Genomic DNA, 16,101 nt, shown 5'->3' with positions numbered 1-16,101 from the left:
CAGAGCCTGGAGCCTGCTTCAGATTCTGTGTCTCCCTCTCTCTCTCTCTGCCCCTTCCCTGTGCATGCACGCTCTCTCTCTCTCTCTCTCTCTCTCAAAAATAAACATTAAAAAATAAATAAAATAAAAATCAGTTATAGCAAGCTTGCAGGATATAAGGTTAATATGCAAAAGTCAGCTGCTTTACTATATACCAGCAATAAACAAGAAGAATTTGAAATTGAAAACAATCCAAAATAATCTTTGTGACCTTGGATCAGGCAAAGCTTTGTTAGATATGATGTCATAGGGCGCCTGGGTGGCTCAGTTGGTTGAACATCCGACTTCAGCTCAGGTCATGATTTCACAGTTTGTGAGTTCCGGCCCCATGTCAGGCTCTGTGCTAACAGCTCAGAGCCTGGAGCCTGCTTCAGATTCTGTGTTTCCCTCTCACTGTGCCCCTTCCCCACTCATGGCACAGGCTCTCTCTCTTTCACTCTCTCAAAAAATACATAAACCTTAAAAAAACAAAGCAATCACGGGATATCACTGCACACCTATCAGAATGGCCAGTATCAACAACACTGACAACACCCAATGCTGACAAGGATGTGGAACACCAGGAACTCTCATTCCATGCTGGTGGAAATGCAAAATGGTACAGCCCACTTTGGAAAACTTTGGGGCAGTTTCTTACAAAACGAAATTATTCTCATACCATACAATCCAGCAGTTGGACCCCATGGTATTTACCCAAAGGAGTTGAAACTAGTATCTATACAAAACCTGCACATGGATGTTTATAGCAGCATTATTTAAAATTGGCAAAACTTGGAATCAACCAAGATACCCTTCAGTAGGTGAATAGATAAACTGGTACATCCAGACAATGAATTCTTATTCAGCACTAAAAGAAATGAGCTATAAAGCCACAGAAAGGAGGAAACTTAAGTATCTATTACTAAGTGAAAGAAGTCAACCAAAGTGACATACTGTGTGATTCCAGTGATACGACATTTAGGAAAAGGTAAAAGTATGGACACAATGATAAGATCAGTAGTTATCAGGGGTTAGAGGTTGAGGGGAGGAGGGATGAACAGGCACAGCACAGGATATTTAGGGCACTGAAAATGTATAGTATAATAATGGATATATGTCATTACACGTTTGTTTTGACCCACAGAATGTACAATAGGAAGAGTGGATTATAATATAAACTATGGACTCTGGGTGATGATGTGTCAATATAGGTTTTTCAGTTGTAACTAATGTACCAAATGGTGGGAGATGCTGATAATGGAGGAAGCTGTGCATATGTGGAGGCTGGGGATTTTTGGGAATTCTCTGTACCTTCCCTCAATTGTCCTGTGAATCTAAAACTACTCTTAAAAAATAAAGTCCTAAAAAAAAAGAGGAGGAGGAAGAAGAGCTATCCAAGCAGAGAGAATTGTATGGGTACGTCCCAGGAAGGTATTGCACGGTTCCTTCTTTGCAGTGCTTTGGGGTAACTTCTTGCTATCAGAAGAAGCAAATTAAAAGTATTAAGAAGCATCAGAATGTGGTGGCATTTTCAAGAATTTCACCTGGAAAAGGTGACTGTTGAAACAGGCCCAAAATGAACTGATTGGATTAAAACCCAGCCAGGGAAGATTAAGAACAGTTAACACTGATTGAGCGGATATTATATATGCAGGGCTATCTTCTGAGCCTTGACGCAAATTCAGTCATTTAATGCTCATACAGGCCAGTGTTGTAGGTACAGGAGAGTACAGAGGGGTCAGTTGAGGCATTTGCCCAAGATTACTCAGCAAGTGATTGAGCACTGTCAACCACTGAGCTGTTCAACTGCTTCCAGAAACGTTTGTGTGCAGAGCTCCAAGTACCAGAAGCTGAAGACCGGAGACTCCTATTTGGCTTGCATAGTAATTTTTAAAATGTTGACTTGGCTGTCAATATTTAAAACTCAGAACATTTTGCACAAGGATCCAGTTTTCTGGCGTGGCCATACCAGAGTTGCATTTCCTCGGGGCTTTAATCTGACTGGTTCTGCTCTCTTTATTGTTGTCTGTGGGGGTGTGAGCCCTCCTGTTTGCATCCTTCGAGCCGTCATATCCCAGACACTGAGACCTTGTGCCAGTCATGGCTTGTTTGTTTATTTTCATGCCTGCTGACTCCTTCAGGCATAAGATCCATCCTTAGGAAACAAAGACTTGCTCATGAGAATCCCTTGCCCTTTCTTAGCAGTCTTGGACTGTTTCCCTATTTTGGACTCTGAATGGATTGATATACCATAGAAAGAAAAGCTTGACTAATTAGACATATGGACTAAAAAAAAGAAAAAAAGTCTTTTCAAATTTTAAATGTAGGTGCTTGGGACTATGATGATACTCTTGGTAAGCATTGTTAAACTGTATAAAAACATTTTATTTTAGTCATGCTTTTCCCTCCCACAGGCCTCGTTAAATCCAAAGATACAAGCATGTAGCCTAAGTAACGGATTTATTATTGTAGTGGATCAATCAGTGATCCTGCTTGACAGTGTTTGTAGATTGCTTCAACTGCATCTTATATTTGGTAAGTCTAATGTAATGAAATAAAATAAATTGGAAGTCAGATATAGCTTTCTGCCAATTTCTACTGCATTGCCTTTTCTTTACTTCATTATTTCTAAGACTTGAAATTGGACTATTTCAAGAAATTAATCTTGAATGCCTTTTTGGACAAAGAGTACTAGATGCAAGGGATCCTGAGATTAGCCCCTTCCTCAGTAAATCTAAAGGGTACATGTGAAACAAAATTGACTTTACTTCTCTGGTTTTTAAAATTAGAATTACTGTAGAAACCAGTTGAGCTCATTTGTGTTCACATTCCTGAATCTTGTACGTAATTTCAATATCAAAACAGGTATTTGAATAGTTTTAGAATATATATAGCTGTGTAAAAAGTTTTTAAATTACTTATAAATTCTTCGTTGAGTTGAAGGACTTAAAGTATATGCAAATGTGGATGTAAGAATAAGGGACAAGTCAGTGAGTGTGCTGAAATATAGGTGAAAACATTGTGAATGCTTTTTCTGAAATTTTGAGTGGTGGTTGTTCAAGTGTTTGTTTAAGAACTTAGACAACAGAAAAAGTCAGGAGGTATGCATGTGAGAAGCCAATCCTGATCGCAGTATGGAGGCAAGGAACTCCTATTTTGTGGAATCTTAATGTATCTACCCTGAATGATCCACAAGATTGACAGTTTCATCATGGAGTAGTGGGCTGTGTTAACATGTAATACACTTGTAGAAAGTGTTTATGTCTCATCTTATCCACAAGGGCTATCCTGAGGGCTCCAGTCAGTGTTGCAACATGCATGGCTCTTCCAAACTATCTTTTCCTGCTCTACTTTTTCTTTTTGCCAGAAAATTTACCACCTTCTTACATATCATGTAATTTATTATGCTCTAATTGTTTACCATGTATTTCTGCCTTGGGATCTGAGCTCCATGAAGGAGCTATTGTTACTATTCTTAGATATATGCAAAAGACCTAGGCCATTGCTTAGCATGCAGTAAGTGCTCAGTAAATCTTTGTTCACTGAATACAAGAGTAACATTCTTTTTAAAAATTTTTTTTAGTTTATTTATCTGAGAAAGTGAGAATGTACAAGCAGGGGAGGGGCAGAGAAAGAGAGAGGAGACTGAGAGAATCCCAAGCAAGCTCTGCACTGCCAGTGCGGAGCCCAATGCAGGGCTCAGACTCACAAACTGTGAGATCATGACTTGAGCCGAAGTCAAACACTTAACCAACTGAGCCACCCAGGTGCCCCACATTATTTTATTTTATTTTATTTTATTTTATTTTATTTTATTTTATTTTATTTTATTTTATTTTATTTTATTTTATTCTTTTTTAAATAATTTATTGTCAAGTTAGCTTACATATAGATAGTGTATACAGTGTATACAGTGTAGTCTTGTCTTCAGTAATAGATTCCTGTGATTCATCTCTTACATAGAATACCCAGTGCTCATCCCAGCAAGTGCCCTCCTCAATGCCCATGCCGCATTTTCACTGCCTCCTCACCCTCAACCCCTCCCCTCCACATTCTTTTTTAATCACCACCTTTTGGAAGTATTTAAGAGAAACTTGAATAGTTGGCTTTTAATGACAAAATTTGCAAATTTCTTGCATTGGTTGAAAATAAACGTTTTTGAAGGAAGCTTACAACTTTTTGTTTTTTAGTGCAAAAAGATGGTTTTATTAAAGCAAGAGGACAGGACCTGTGGGCAGAAAGAGTTGTGGGAAGCTTGTAACTTTGATTTGAAATTTTCAGATACCGAAGTGGATGTAGTTGGCCTATGTCAAGAAGGAAAGTTTCTTTTGGTTGGGGAGAGAAGCGGCAACTTACATCTTATTCACGTAACATCGAAGCAAACATTACTCACTAATGTAAGACCCTGTTAATGTTTTTCTTTTTGTTACCTAAATTTGAAATTATCTCTTAGACAACGAAAACTAATAAACCGTTGCTTAATTTGTGCTTTAAATGGAAAAAATAATGTTCTTTACATGAAATTTTAAGAATCATACCTCAGAAACATGAAGTAAATGCAAAATTTAAAAATTAAGATTTGAAGATAGTATGCTTGTCCAAAATAGTTTTCCACTTCAAAATTAAAATGTTTGGAACATAGGCAGAATTATTGCTAATAATAATTGATAACCCTGGGCTTTAGAGAATATAACCCTTATAACCCTATAATTGTGTTTTCTGAGTTTAATCTTATCATTTGAAATGAATTTGCAATTAGGCTTTTATTCAGAAAGCTAATGATGAAAATCAGCGTACTTACCGGAATCTTGTTATTGAGAAAGACGGTTCAAGTGAAGGTAAGTTTTTTTGAATATTTTTTAATGCTCTCTGACTAATATCCAATCAAAAAATCAACTTTATAGTTAATAAATTACATGACTCTATTTTTATGCTTTTTATACAATGTTAAATTTTCTAGTGATTCAAGTAATATTATTGTAAGAAATAAGTTTTTTATTTTAGTCCTTTTCAGAGGTTTAAATGTTCTTCTCCTAAATATAATATTCTAAATTCATTTTTACCATTTTGAGAATTCTATAGATTACCAAGGAGAATTATATTCTTTTAAAATGTTTTTGTAGGTTTTAGCATATTTATCATATTTTTATTTCAACAAATGTTAACTATACTTAATTTATTTCAATATATCTAAGATTCTTTTTTCTTTTTTTTTGGCAAATGAACTTTGATTTATAAAGTTTCAAGGAAGTTACATTGTTTTTGCAAATAACAGTTCTTTGTAAATAAGCTTTATCTGTATCATTAGTATGTTATTTGATGATTAGAATTTAAATGAGCAAATTGACATATTTTTAAGACATATTTCATATCCACACACCTTTTAGAGAAACTGGTTTGATTTTCCTTCAATAGGTACCTATTATATGCTGCTGCTTACAAACAATGGATTTTTTTGTATTACAAACCTTCAGCTTGCAAAAATTCAACAAGGTAAGTAATGGATTTTTCTTATTGATTTGCAGCAATATTTCTTATTAGTTTTGGGGTAAAATTTTATTTTTTTATTTTATTTTTTTAATTATTTAAAAAAAAAATTTTTTTTAACGTTTATTTATTTTTGAGACAGAGAGAGATAGAGCATGAACGGGGGAGGGGCAGAGAGAGAGGGAGACAGAATTGGAAGCAGACTCCAGGCTCTGAGTCATCAGCCCAGAGCCCGACGCGGGGCTCGAACTCCCGGACTGCAAGATCGTGACCTGAGCTGAAGTCGGATGCCCAACCGACTGAGCCATCCAGGCGCCCCTTGGGGTAAAATTTTAAATATTTTCTTTAAGAATATTATTTTAGGGGGCACCTGGATGGCTCCATCGGTTAAGGGTCCAACTCTTGATTTCAGTTCAGGTCATGATCTTACAGTTCATGAGTTCAAGGCCTGTATCAGGCTCTGTGCTAAGGATTCTCTCTCTGCCTCTCTCCCCTGTCTCTCTCTCACAAAATAAATAAATATTTTTTTAAAAAAGAGAGAGGGTGCCTGGGTGGCTCAGTCGGTTAAGTGTCTGACTTCAGCACAGGTCCTGATCTCACAGTTTGTGAGTTTGAGCCCCAGATTGGGCTCTCTGCTGTCAGTGTGGAGCCTGCTTTGGATCTTCTGTCTCCCTCTCTCTGCCCCTCCCCTGCTCTCTCTCTCAAAAATAAACATTAAAAAAAAGAGAGAATATTATTTTAGTTTCATTAGATTCTATGATACTGCATATACTTTTTTTTAAGTATTCATATTATGCTTCTCCATTATGAGGGCTGCAACAGAATCTGAGGAAATGTACTTTGTTTATAGCCTTTAAGGGGTTTATAGCTTAGCTGGGGAGACAAGACACACACTAGCATAATAATAAATGCTCTTTGATGGAAAGAATGAACCTGGAAACTGAAGTGACTATATAAACATGTTAACAATAACAGACAATAATTCATAGTATGTGCTAAGTGAATGGATGGACCATACATTCCTGTGAGCTGGGAAAGGTTAAGGAAATAGTTCAGAGCATGTGTTCAGCAAGTTCCTTAAATAATCTGTGTTCCAAGAACATACAAGGTCCTGGGGATACTACAAGACATAGTTCTTCATAGTGTAATGAAGAAGCCAGACAAGTAAAAGAGCTCTACCAAAATGGTGTGCAAAGTGATGAAGACTTTACAGGTAGGACTTCAGAGCTTGGATAGAAGAGTTGGAGCAGGAAGAAGACCCTCTTAGGAGGGAGAAACATGATAAGGGAAGGTATGGAGAAGCATTCCAGGGACAAAAAGGCAGCCTGGCTGGTGTCCTGACTATGACATATTGTCACAGTTTATATCAGTGGTCAAGGGCAAAACTGAAAAGTCAACATTTCTTTATTAGTTTCTGACCTGTGTTCTTCTCACTAGATTGTATGTAATTTTGACTTAACACACAAGGGTGACTTGTGTGTATTTCATAGGTTAATACTATAAATTTAGTCTGCTTTCTCCTTTCATACAGCAATTGAGAATGTAGACTTCAACACAGCAAAAAAGGTAAGAAAACAAAACCACATTGTCTTGTTGATTCTTATATTTAATATAAGTTTGGGGAGAGTGTTTCTGGATATTGTCTAGTGGCTAATGTTTTAGGAATTAGTGTGATATAACATTTTAATAACATTTCCATTTTAAAATGCATTTATAGGAGCACCTGGCTGGCTCCTTTGATGGAATATGCAACTCTTGGTCTCGGGGTTGTGAGTTCAAGCCCCATGTTGGGTATAGAGATTACTTAATAAAATCTTAGGGGTGCCAGAGTGGCTCAGTTGGTTAAGTGTCCGACTTCAGCTCAGGTCATGATCTTGCGGTTTGTGGGTTCAAGCCCCATATCAGGCTCTGTGCTGACAGCTCAGAGCCTGGAGTCTGCTTTGGATTCTGTGTCTCCTTCTCTTTCTGCTCCTCTTCCACTCGCTCTCTGTCTCTCAAAAATATAAAAGTTTTAAAAAATTTTTTGTAATAAAATCTTAAAATATCTTGGGCCCACTGGGTAGCTCAGTCAGTTGAGCATCCAGCTCTTGATTTCGGCTCAGGTATTCCCAAGGTCATAAGAACCCTGTGTTGGGCTCCATGCTAAGCATGGAGCCTGCTTAAGAATCTCCCTCTCCCTCTCTCTATGCACCCCCAACTTGTGTGCGCTCTCTCTCTCAAAATAAAAAAATAAAAATAAAGCCTTTCAAAAAAAAAAAAAGATATCTATTTAAAAAAAACAGGAGCTCCTGGGTGGCTCAGTTGGTTGGATATCTGGCTCTTGATTTCAGCTGGGTTCGAGCCCTGTGTCATGCTCTGCGCTGACAGTGCAGAGCTTGATTGAGATTCTCTTTGTCTCTCTCTGCCCCTTCCCTGCTTGCACTGTCTCTCATTCCATCTTTCAAAATAAATAAACTTAGAAAATAAAACAAACAAAAAAAGTAAAAATGCATTTATAACAGATGGATTTAATTCATTTTTATCTTTCCAAGGAATTTCGACGGTGGAGCATATATATAACATTCTTATTTTTTTTTAATTTTGCAGTTACAAGGACAAATTAAGTCCAGTTTTATTTCTACTGAAAATTACCATACTCTTGGTTGTCTCAATCTTGTGGCTGGAGATTTAGCCAGTGAAATTCCTGTGATAATTGGGGTAATTCTTTCTATAAAATTTTAGTTTTTTGCTTCAGAAGTGTTTCTTCATTAACATAGTTTTGGTTAAATTACAAATTAATTTGTAATATATTAACAGAAGCAAGGAAATTATAAAATTAAGGTCATAAAATTAACTCAGTAAGTATACCTAAGTTTCTCTGTTGGAAAATATTGCATCTTTATTTTTACTAGTTTCTTCCTGAAATTTAGCATTTCTTTCAATTATGAGTCTAGATAAAAACAACAACAAAAATCTAATTATGTTCAAGAAGTAGGCAAAAATTCAACATAATTATAGCATTTACAACGTTTTTACCTACCAAATTTGTATTTCATATTAAGAAGCAGGCACATTTGTCTATTCTGTGTATCTGGTTCAATATTTCATTAGGGTTTCAAATGATTTAATATTTATAAATTTTTAAAAAAAAGTTGTGGTTACTTTAATGAAAATACTTAATCAGAAACTATATCACATACTACTGGAGGAGGTTTTAAAGTTTACCCCATGTCTTTGGAGTGAGTTGCCTGAATATGCCCACTCCTTATTAAATATTCACGTGATAACAGTGAACAGCAAACTTTGCTGTTCTTGCCATCCTGTTCTGTTGAAGGCAATCTAAAAGGGGAACTGGAAGATAAAAAGCTAGTTGGGCTTGAGCACATAAGTATATTCTGAAATATGTAATGTGTACAACTTGGGTGTTTCTGCTTTGAGGAGAATTCAGATCTAAGAACGAAATTTGCAATTGATGAGCTATTTTACCTCTGTAGGGAACTGGTAATTGTGCATTCTCAAAATGGGAACCAGACTCTTCCAAGAAAGGAATGACAGTTAAGAATGTTCTTGATGCAGAGATTATTAAAGGTAAAATAAGTTCATGAAACTACTTGGGGTCAACACTAGCAAGTTTTAATTTTCAGGTCAGCATCATCCTGAGTCTGGCAAACAGGCCATTTTTACCTTACTGCTCTTTGAAACACGCCAGGTTAGTTAGATAATTGTCCATGTATGCTTGACATGTTGCAGTTTTTACTCTTCATTTTAGGAGATTTTACATTTTAGTGGTCATCTAAAAATACATAGAGGCAGGAGCACCTGGGTGGCTCAGTCAGTTAAGCATCTCACTCCTGGTTTCAGCTCAGGTCACAATCCCGTGGTTTTGCTCAGGTCACAATCCCGTGGTTTCATGACTTCAAGCCTGGCGTCAGGTTCTGGGCTGGAAGCCCAGAGCCTGCTTGGGATTCTTACTCTCCCTCTTTCTCTGCCCCTCCCCCACTCATGCTATTTCCATCTCTCTCAAAATAAAGTTAAAATATATATACATATACATATAGACATATATGTATGTATATATATATATATACATATATATATATAAAGAGGCGAATGTGAGAATGCAAACTTTAGTTGTAGTAGGTCTGCCTTTCCATAAACATGATAGTTTATTATTTAAATGTGGCTATCTATAATACAGAAATGTAGTTCTTAACACACCTTGCTTTCTCTTTTGTAGGTGCAAAGAAGTTCCAGTTGATAGACAATCTACTTTTTGTTCTTGATACTGATGTATGTTTCTCATATTTCTCCTTCAATGTTTTCACTTGGTATTATGTGATATTTGTCACACTTAACAAAGATGAGGACTTTAAGTGGGGTGGATTACTATCTGGTGTGCTATGCTTTATTTCAGTACATAAATCAAAAAGATCCTACAATGTAAGATCCTGAAATATCATTAAGAAGATGTATCCCTGAAATGTCTCCTTTTGCAGAATGTGCTGAGCTTGTGGGATATTTACACTCTGACTCCCATATGGAACTGGCCCTCTCTTCACATTGAAGAGTTTCTTCTTACCACAGAAGCAGAGTCTCCTTCATCAGTCACGTGGTACATTATGATGCTAGTAGTGTTTCCTTTTAGAATCAGGCTTCTTGATTGTTGATTATGTATTACATTCTAACTAACTCTGGACAGACTGACAGGGTAAGGATCATTCCATTGCTGGCCAGATTCATTGAGAACAAATAGGGAGTTCAAACCTCCAAGTGGTTGTGTTAGAAAGAGTGTTAATCTGGGCTATAAACGTGAAGAAACCAGGTTCAGTGTCTTTGTGGGAATCAATTTTAACCTTTAAGAATACCCCTTTGACTTAGCTTCTGTGTAGCGATTGGCAAAGCTTATTTTATTCACTTAAACCTTCTTTTCTCTCTTAGGCAAGGGATTACAAATCTCAAATTAGTAGCTCTGACAATTACTGCTGATAAGGTATTGGAAGATTTTATTTCACATTTGTCCATATTATGTGTTAGAAATAGCATTAACTAATATGAAAGTAGTTAAGTAGTGCCCACTTGACAAATCAGAAATAATCCTGCAGAGTTCTTTTTTCCTCATAAAAAAATGGATATGTCTCAGCTCCCCAATAAGAAAAAATATTTTTTAATCTTTATTTATTTTTGAGAGAGAGAGAGACAGTGTGAGCAGAGGAGGAACAGAGAGAGACACACACACAGAATCCGAAGCAGGCTCCAGGCTCTGGGCTTGGAGCGTGAGCACAAAGCCCAACACAGGGCTCGAACTCAGGAACCCTGAGATCATGACCTGAGCCGAAGTTGGATGCTGAACTGACTGAGCCATCCAGGCACCCCTCAGCTCCCTATTTTAAATGGAGCATTGCAGGATTAAAAATATCTACAAGGGGGTGCTTTGGTGGCTCAGTCAGTTAAGTGTCCAACTCTTGATTTCGGCTCAGGGCATGATCTCACAGTTCGTGAGTTTGAGCCCCATGTCGGGCTCTGCACTGATGGTGTGGAGCCTGCTTGGGATTCTCTCTCTCCCTCTCTCTCCCACTCCCCTGCTCACTCTTCCTTAAAAATAAATAAACTTTAAAAATATATATCCACAAGAAAATGTTCATTAGAGTGACTCATACCGTTCTGGTACTGAGGAATTACATGCATCCTAAATACAAATTGTGGAATGAACACCAGATGTACAGTTTTTTATTCAACAGATTTGAAAGGTGGAATAGAGCATAATTTTATATGTAACATTTAAATAATACAGCAGTGGTCTTCGTTATAAAATTGTTTTTGCATTTAGTTTTGTACTAAGTGTTTTAATCTAGCCACTTGATATAAAGTGCTATCGTATCCTTGTAGGTTTATATGACCTACTAAATTAATTGCTCTTCTCTTTTTCTTAGATGAAAAATCTCGTGGTTTATTCATTACCTATGATGGAAATACTGTATTCTTTGGAAGTATCTAGCGTTTCATCTCTGGTCCAGTCAGGAATTAGCACAGTAAGTTGATGTATATTTTGTACTTTATAATAAAAAAAATTAAAAATAAGCTAAGGGGTGCCTGGCTGACTGAGAAGAGCATTCGACCCTTGATCTTCGGGTCGTAAGTTTGAGCTCCACACTGGGTGTAGAGATACTTAAATAAATAAAAACTTAAAACAAACTAAGCATGAGTGGAACTGGTGTAATACCTGAATAGAGCTCAGGTTTATAACTATATTTGTTGTTACCAGAAGTTCTCAAATATACTTGCCCAAACCAAGTCTTCATGTAAGAAAAAGAAAAGCATATTAATCAAATGAAACCTGAACCATCTGCTTATTCAGTTTTCTTGTGTCTCCACAGGAAATATGAATGATAAGCAATTTGGGCGGAGGGTCATTGCTTTTACTGATTTATCTTTTAATTTTAATCTTTCAAAAAACATTTTACTACATTTGTTCGTGTCTTCACACACAGATGCACACATATGCACACACACAGACACACTATATTTTTCCAAACTATTTGGAATTTACTTGCAGACATCATGGCCTGTTACCCCTAAATGCGTCAGCAGGTCTCTCCTGAGAATAAGGGCATTTTTCTATAATACCGGTATTAAATTTAACATTAATACAATACTGTTCCGAAATACACCATCCAGATCCAAATTTTACCAATTGTGCCTATTACTTTAAAGCTGTTTTTTTGTTTTGTTTTATTTTTGTTTTTTCCTTAATCCAGGATCTAATCAAGCATCATATATGGAATTTTGTTGTCATGGTCACATGGTCTACTATAATGTGCAATAGTTCCTTAGTCTTTTTTTTCAAGACATTGACATTTCCAAATCCTAGCCTGTTGTGTTGTACAGTGTCCCTCTATTTGGATTTGTCTGGTTGTTGCATCATAATTAGACACATGCTGAGCTTTCTTGTAAGGATACCACATAGGTTATACTGTATTCAGCTGTGTCATGTTAAGGGGCTTATGTCCATTTATCCAATTACTGATGATGATAAATGTGATTACTTGATTAAGGCAGTTTTGCCAGATTTCTTCACTGTAGAGGTGCTTTATCTCCTTTGTAATTGCTAAGTAAATTCTCTGGTATTTTTTTGAAACTACGGAATATCCTTTTTTCCCAACAGTTTTTCACAGTGAGTTTAGAATCCATTGATGAATAATTCTCACCTAAACCAGTTGTTACCTTAGTAACCAAAATGAATTATTTTTAAAAATTTTTTTTCAAAGTTTATTTATTTAGAGAGATACAGGGACAGCGTGAGTGGGAGAGGGGTAGAGAGAGTGGGAGAGAGAGAGAATCCCAATCAGGACCTGCGCTGTCATCACAGAGCCCCCTGTGGGGCCTGAACCCATGAAACCCTGAGATCATAACCTGAGCTGATACCAAGAGTCAGACGCTTAACTGACTGAGCCACCCAGGTGCCCCTAAAATGAATTATTTCTATGTTTCAGTTTTAAACTTTTTTTTTATTGTTGTAGGATACCATATACCTTTTGGAAGGAATTTGTAAAAATGATTCAAAGTAGGTCATATTTTGTTTTATTAAATAAGTCGTTAAATAGCAGCTAAGTTACAATTTACTTATTAATACTATTAATTCATTCACCCTGAAAACTTTTTTCAGACTATCTGAAGATTCAGTCTCTGTTGTAGTACTCAGGTGTCTTACAGAAGCTTTACCAGAAAACAGGTAACTTCTCATATTCTTTTAAGCCTTACCCCTTAATGATAACCTTAAATTCCCTGATTAATAAAGATTTCACTGAAATTTGTTTTTCACTTCATCAGATTGAGTCGGTTACTTCACAAACACAGATTTGCTGAAGCCGAGAGCTTTGCTATTCAGTTTGGACTAGATGTTGAGGTAATCATGAATTCATTTGTTCATCAAACGAGCATTTCTTCATGTAGTAGAGACTGGGGAGACAGACATGTGAGGCGTAATTGCAATTTAGTATGATCAGTCCTATGATTAAGATATGACCGAAGTAGACTAGGAATTCAAAGGAGAGATGGAAATATACTGGGGCAGAAAGACTTCACAGAGATCATTTTATGTCACATCTTGACGATGTTCCCGATAGTCCAGGGGAAGGTAGGGAATTCTAGGTGTAAGGACAGCATAAGTAAAGTGAGGGAGGCGTACAGGGCTTCCAGGAACTCCCAGTAATTAGGTAAGAGTAGAATGTAGGTTATACGCACCATGCAGTAAAAGGAACTGATAATGGAGAACTAGGTGATCAGAGCATGGGGAGCCTTGTGTGTGTTGCAGAGGATTTAGGTTGTGTTCTGCAGGTGATAGGGAGCTAATACAAGTGTCCTGATTAGATTGTCACTTTGTAAAGCTGGAGAATTGTTTGGAAAGGGGCAGACTAGAGGTGTGAAGACCAGTTGGGAGACTGAACAGCTTTCTGTGGGAGACCGAACTAGTGCAGTGAGGTGGAGATGTACAAGAGGGAGGTCTGACATGAGAGGCACAGGGAGGTGGAATCAGTGGGACTAGTGATCAAACATAGGGAGGGACAGATGTAGGGATTGGACTGGCGGGACTCTGGCTCAGCATACTTGTGGGATGGGGACAGCACTCCCTCAAATGAGAAATATGTGTGGAAGAGCAGGTAGTGGTAAAAGATGAAGGATCTGCTTTATAAAAACTGGAAACGAGCCTTTCTGGTAGGAGGTTGGAGAGTGATCTTAGCTGAATTTAGAGGTAGGTAACAACAGGGGATGCCTCAGACCACTTGGGAAGAATGTGTAGGGTAGAGAGATCTCATGTCAGGATGAGATCCAGGGGTACCAGCATGTGGGAAGTTGAGGAAGAAGGGCTGTATACATATTTGGGAAGAAATAAAGGAGGAAAACCACAAGAATGTATGATTATAGATAGAAGTCAAGGAAAGAGAAACTTTAGAGTCTAGTGCAAAGTGATCAACAGTTTCAAATACTGCAGATAAGATCAAGTATTAAGGGGCGGGCTCCTGGGTGGTTCAGTTGGTTAAGTGTCCAACTTCGGCTCAGGTTGTTGAACTACTACTGACTCTTGATTTCAGGTCAGGTCATGATCTTAGGGTCGTGGGATCAAACCTGTGTTGGGCTCCATGCTTACAATTCTCTCTCTCTCTGTCTCTGTCTTTCTCCCTCTACTCCTCTCCCCTGCTTGCACTCTCTCTCTCAAAAAATACAAAATAAGTAAATATAAAAATAAAAGATGACCACACAATTATGTTGCATGTCTAGTTTTCTAAGTTTGTCAAAGGTTCTTTAGCAGCTAGAAATAGCATGAGTTAGAAATACCCAAAACTTCAGGTTCCTTTTTTATAAACCAAATACCAACTTTGATTCTCTAATTCCGAAAGCTAAAAATGATAAGAAAGCATAGTTTCTCTACTTCTGTTTCTCCACTCCCAGAAAAACTTTCACTGATTTTTTATTCTGTTCACTTTTTAATTTTACTGTTATTTATTTAATTTTTTAATGTTTTATTTATTTTTGAGAGAGAGAGAGAGAGGCAGAATTGAGCAGGGGTGGGACAGAGAGAGAGGGAGATACAGAATCTGAAGAAGGCTCCAGGCTGTGAGCTGTCAGCACAGAGCCCGATGCGTGGCTCGAACTCGTGAACCGCGAGATCATGACCTGAACTGAAGTTGGACACTCAACTGACTGAGCCACCCAGATGCCCCCAATTTTTTTATTTTTAAAGTAATCTCTATGTGCAGTGTGGGTCTTGAACTCACGACCCCAAGACTGAGTCACAGGCTCTACTGACTGAGCCAGCCAGGCACCCCCATTCGCTTTTTTAAAAAATAGTTATTGTAAAATTTTCAGATGTTCAAAAAGGTAATATAACACTCACATACTCATCACCCTACTTAAAAAAAAAAAAAAAAAAGATATTACCAATATAGCTTAAGACCTCTTTCTTTTCTTCCCAAATACATCATTCTCCTTACCCCAACCAGAAGTATCCATTATTCTGATTTTGGTGCTTAATACTCCATTAATTTCCCTATCTCTTTGGTCATAAAACTTTCTAAACAACTCACAAAATTGTTTTGCATGCTTTAAAATGTTACATTTTTAAAACAGAGGGGTGCCCTCCACCCTCTTAGGAAATATTAAGTCTTTACTACAATCAGGTTTTTCCTACATTACTCCCTGAGACTTTTCAAGACATGTCAATGACCTACCTAATCAACATATCCAACAGACATCTTCTAGTTTTTCTTGTTTTTTTGGGTTTTTTTGTTTTGTTTTGTTTTTTTGGGAGAGAGAGAGGAGAGGGATAGAGGGAGAGAGAATCCCAGGCAGGCTCCATGCTCAGTGCAGAGGCTGATACTCAGGGTTTGATCCCACAGCCCTGGGATCATGACCTGAATGGAAATCTAGAGTCAGTTGCTCAACCGACTGAGCCACCCAGACGCCCCTGTATCGTCCTCTTTTAAAAACCAGATCCATCCCTTTGGAACTGCGTAACTTCAGGTGCATTCCTTACCCTTCCTGGAGTGTCAGTTTTCTTGACTGTATAATGGGAATATTAATATTCACCCTATAGAGTTAGGGTGAGGTATAAATGGTTGC

The 16,101-nt window shown here is 37.4% G+C and overlaps 1 protein-coding gene across 4 annotated transcripts in view; it reads left to right on the top strand.

The window, feature by feature from the left end:
- KNTC1 (kinetochore associated 1) overlaps window positions 1–16,101 on the top strand; it is a 73,265-nt gene that overhangs the window by 3,931 nt on the left and 53,233 nt on the right. For 3 of the 4 annotated variants that reach the window (XM_045041125.1, XM_006938420.5, XM_045041123.1), the window contains exons 3-16: window positions 2,433–2,553; window positions 4,300–4,415; window positions 4,778–4,856; window positions 5,434–5,511; window positions 7,037–7,071; window positions 8,092–8,202; window positions 8,979–9,072; window positions 9,722–9,774; window positions 9,981–10,096; window positions 10,423–10,474; window positions 11,415–11,513; window positions 13,002–13,045; window positions 13,148–13,213; window positions 13,312–13,387. In XM_045041125.1, the coding sequence (XP_044897060.1) occupies window positions 2,433–2,553; window positions 4,300–4,415; window positions 4,778–4,856; window positions 5,434–5,511; window positions 7,037–7,071; window positions 8,092–8,202; window positions 8,979–9,072; window positions 9,722–9,774; window positions 9,981–10,096; window positions 10,423–10,474; window positions 11,415–11,513; window positions 13,002–13,045; window positions 13,148–13,213; window positions 13,312–13,387 (1,140 nt within the window). The remainder of the gene's footprint in view (window positions 1–2,432; window positions 2,554–4,299; window positions 4,416–4,777; window positions 4,857–5,433; window positions 5,512–7,036; window positions 7,072–8,091; window positions 8,203–8,978; window positions 9,073–9,721; window positions 9,775–9,980; window positions 10,097–10,422; window positions 10,475–11,414; window positions 11,514–13,001; window positions 13,046–13,147; window positions 13,214–13,311; window positions 13,388–16,101) is intronic. The other variant, XM_019814484.2, reaches the window with a different exon arrangement.

Source organism: Felis catus, chromosome D3, assembly GCF_018350175.1.
Source record: "Felis catus isolate Fca126 chromosome D3, F.catus_Fca126_mat1.0, whole genome shotgun sequence".
Classification (NCBI taxonomy): Eukaryota; Metazoa; Chordata; class Mammalia; order Carnivora; family Felidae; genus Felis; species Felis catus.
This window is presented reverse-complemented; position numbering and strand designations above follow the sequence as displayed.